This window comes from Gavialis gangeticus, unplaced genomic scaffold, assembly GCF_001723915.1.
Source record: "Gavialis gangeticus isolate Ggan-Ray unplaced genomic scaffold, GavGan_comp1, whole genome shotgun sequence".
Classification (NCBI taxonomy): Eukaryota; Metazoa; Chordata; order Crocodylia; family Gavialidae; genus Gavialis; species Gavialis gangeticus.
The window spans coordinates 40,635,002-40,639,039 of record NW_017729008.1 but is presented as its reverse complement, the minus strand read 5'-3'; the positions used below and the strand labels follow the sequence as shown (position 1 = coordinate 40,639,039).

The 4,038-nt window shown below is 50.4% G+C and overlaps 1 protein-coding gene across 2 annotated transcripts in view; it reads right to left on the bottom strand.

Annotated features, from left to right (window-relative positions):
* EXOC4 (exocyst complex component 4) overlaps positions 1-4,038 on the bottom strand; it is a 790,055-nt gene that overhangs the window by 652,428 nt on the left and 133,589 nt on the right. For both annotated transcript variants that reach the window (XM_019509628.1, XM_019509629.1), the window contains exon 7: positions 1,892-2,069. In XM_019509628.1, coding sequence (XP_019365173.1) covers positions 1,892-2,069 — 178 coding nt within the window. The remainder of the gene's footprint in view (positions 1-1,891; positions 2,070-4,038) is intronic.

The following is a 4,038-nucleotide window of genomic DNA, read 5'->3' as shown; positions in this document are numbered from 1 at the left end:
CTCCCCTTCCACCACCACAGACTTACCAGCTGCATGCAGCTCTTCAAGCTGCCAGGCTGTGCACCTCGCCGCCTATGTGCTACACTGAAGCTGTGCATGGATGGGCATTTAATCGGCCAAGCTATCAGCCATATCAGGCCAATTTTTGATGCAGTCAATTTTCTTTATATCGGTACTGGTCCAATAGCTGACCAATGTATCGATGCGTCTCTACTATTTAGAGTTCTTTTGGGAGGTTTTATGACTCTGACATCTGTACTAGCAGGTTCATGGTCCTTAAATCTTTGCAGGTACGGTGTTACAAGAATCAGTTCCAAAAAAAATAAAAAGTGCTGAAAGCTCTCTCAAATATTTTTTCTGTAACACGGGAAGCATATTCAGTGCGTGTGCCTGCATGTAGGTATATGCACTCCTAGATAAAAGTTATCAGCTTTCATTCAGAACAACCTGCATAACTCACAAATGACTTCACCACTCATGGAGGATGCAACTGTCGCAAACTCTTGCTGATAAGGGAAAAATTACTTGCCTTGTAATTCTGTTTCCCTGCAGATAACATCTTGCAAGATTCTCACTCTTGGGCTTCAGCTCCCTAGAGTGAGACTGGCAGAACTCCCAAAAGGTTTCTTGGCCCTCAAGGGCAAGAGTAGAGCACAAGCTAGGCACTGACTGCCACCCTTCAAGTTTAATCCTTGCCGGCGTGTTCAAGTCAGCTTTGACTGCATTAGAGATTTCAAGATGTATGACATTTGTGCAAACAGAAAATGTATCACTACCCCAGGGCTGAATATTCCCCATCCCTAGGTTTGGATAGGTTTACCCTTGGAGGGAAGTAGAGGTAAATCCACACCAGGGAAAGGAAAGATTAAAGAAAAAAAAAACAGACCCACATGTGTCAAACTGGTGCCATAAAAATCTCTGAATCAGTATGACGATTAAAGTAACACAAAGAGCAAGTCGTTTAAATCTTCATTATATATTGCTCACCACAACCTATTACTTATGCACTTCCTCCACACATGGCATGTGTGCAATTGTCCTTTTATACATATATATGCACATATGTACACGGAGACAGTATATGCTACTGCAAAAACAAAACAAACAACCCAAAACAATGGTTTAGATGTACCCAACACAACACTTTCAAGAAGGGTAAAGTACACTCATACAGGAAATGGAGTTTTTTCAGGGGTTCTCTCGAGACTGTGGAACAACTCCTCCAGGAAGCAAGGGCCCTCCCTGCATCCACCACAACTCGTTATCAGTGCTAAACTTCTTCCTTGGACCTTGCTGTCTAACGCACACCTAGCAACATGTGAATGCACACATTTTTTATAGAAAATTCCCAAGCAAAGCATTCTGCCGCACACGCCGAGTGGCATTCCCCCAGCTCGCCACACTGCAGTGAGGAGTTAAGAGACATTAGGATGGTATAAACACATTTCTATCACAGAAGAGGCAGGATTCAGGAGCTCTGCAGCACTGTTTAGAACCAGAATATCTGCTGAACCGCACACACTGCAGGCTGGCAGCAGCCCCGGCTTGAGTGTTTCAGTGTACTGTGATGGAGGCATGACAATACAAGGGGACAAGTGGTTAGAGTCCTGACACGGTAACAAGTAAAACATTACTGCTTGAAAGCGCCTGACAGATCAGTTGCATCACAGCTTCACTTACCATCAAGATAAAGCTACCAGTGAAGTTGGTTGCTGCAATTTAGAGTTCTTTGGGGGTCTCACAGTCCTTTATAACGTCAGTCACTTACCCAAAAATAAAGGCAGATTTCATCTCATTAGTTTCTTAAGCCTGTATTTGAATGAATTTTCTAATTCTCTATTACCAAAAATGGCTCTTCCAAACAGTGCTTCACCCTTTGAGAGATCCTTACCTGCAGGACATCCTGGATCTTCACCCAGACATCAGCCATGTCATACAATTTGATATCGCCATCATACTGGCTGGATGGAGAGGACACCGTCTGCTGAAGATATCCAAGGACCACAGAATGTGCAGTGGCCACAGCATTGAATTTGTCAAAGAGAAGTTCAAGCAATTCCAGAAGTAACCTGAAAGCCACCAAAAGAAGAACATCACTTGGTTTTCAAAAGACAGTTCATGAACGTTGTATTAGAAGTCACAGAATCACAGCAAAAAGGGGGTAGGAAGGGACCTCAGAAGGTCATCTAGTCCAGGGGTGGGCAATTATTTTGGGCAGAGGGCTGCTTACTGAGTTTTGGCAAGCCATCGAGGGCTGCATGACAGGCAGCCAAGGGCAAATAAATATTAATTTTCTAAATTTTTTAGGGGCCCCACGGGCCAGATAGAATGGCCTGGCAGGCCGCATCTGGACCCCGGGCTGCATTTTGCCCACCTCTGATCTAGTCCAATCTCCTGCTCCAAGCAGGACCATCCCCAACTAGATCATCCAACCCAAGGCTTTGTCTAACTGAGTCTTAAAAACCTCCAAGGATGGAGAGTCCACAACCCCTCTGGGCAGCCTGTTGCAGTCCTTTATTACACTCCTATTGAGAATATTTTTCCTCATATCTAACCTAAATGTCTCTTGCTGCAACTTGCTCTGCTCCACATGGAGCTGAATTCTGCCCGCTCCTGCCTGGGAAACCGCATGCTGCACTCCCAGCCTCCCCTAGCAGAAGGTCCCAGCCCCAGCCAACAGGCACAGCTTCCAGACAATGCTGCTCCTGCTGCTGCTGCAGCCATCCAGAGAACTGCTAGGCTCCCCCATCCTCTAGTGACTCCTCACCCTGCCCTTGCTGCAGCACTACAGGAAGCAGGTAGAGAGGGGAAGCTGCAGTGTTGAGGGAAGTCAGGTGGGGAGCAGATCTGCCTGCAGCTCGCTTTGGTCCTGCTTGTGCATGGCTGGGCGGGGGAGTGTGTGGATGGAAGCGGGATGTGAAGGAGCTTGGCTGCTCACAAAGCTGCATTGGGTAACCCCAACCCAACCTGCCCCACCACACCCCCATTCTCCAGCCTTGCAGAGGCTTCTGCTCTAGTGACCCTGTGGCTGTTCCCCAGCCCTGCCACCATCCAAGAGTAGAAAATCAAGTAAGAACAGGCTGGGGGCGGGGGAAAGAGGGTGGACCACCAGTGATGGCCCCGCTCTGTGGGGCTCACGGGATTCTGGCTCTGTGCCTCCACGTGCCGCTCCCAGCTAGAGTGCCAGGAGCACCATGTGGAGATACAGAGCCAGCACAGCCTGATGGTGCGGGACTTCCCACAGCTCCTGGCACTGCAGCGTGCCACCAGGTCAAGCTGGCTCCTTGCCATGCCATGCGGGTCCCGACCATGCAGCCAGAACCACGTTCTGTGGCGACAGGCTGGGCTGGTCCCATGCTGCGCCATGCGTGTCCCAGCCTTGCAGCCAGGAAATGCACGCCGCAGATGGGATGGGATGAGTAGGGCTGGCTCCATGAGGGTCCTAGCCGTGCAGCCAGAACTGCATTCTCCCAGGCCAGGCCGGGCTGGGATGGTCCCGTGCAGGTTCCAGGCTTGTAACCAGGAACCACGTGCCACAACAGGCCGGCTCCATGGTGTGCCACGTGGGTTCCGGTCCTGCAACCAGAAACTGCATGCTGCCAAGACAGGAAGGGCCAGGCCGGGCCAGGCTGGCTTCACGCTGTGCAATATGTGTCCCAGCCTTCCTGCAGCTGTGACAAGATAAGCAGGGCTGGCTCTGCACCCCCAACACACACCCACACCTTCCCACATACTCCCACACCCTACCACTTAGCCCTACCATAACCTGAAACACACCCATACCCCCACAACCACACACACCTCCCTAAACACGCACACAGCCTCCACACACAGTCATGCCCCCACCATAGCCCCACAAACACTCTCACACTCCCCACCTTATCCACACACACAGCAACACCCTCCCACACCTCCCACCATATCCTTATACACACCCACACCCTCCTACAGCCCCTACACACACTCCCATCCCCCCAACCCTACCATACCCACACCCTCCCACGCACCCCCCCCCCCACCACATACCCCCAAACCCCC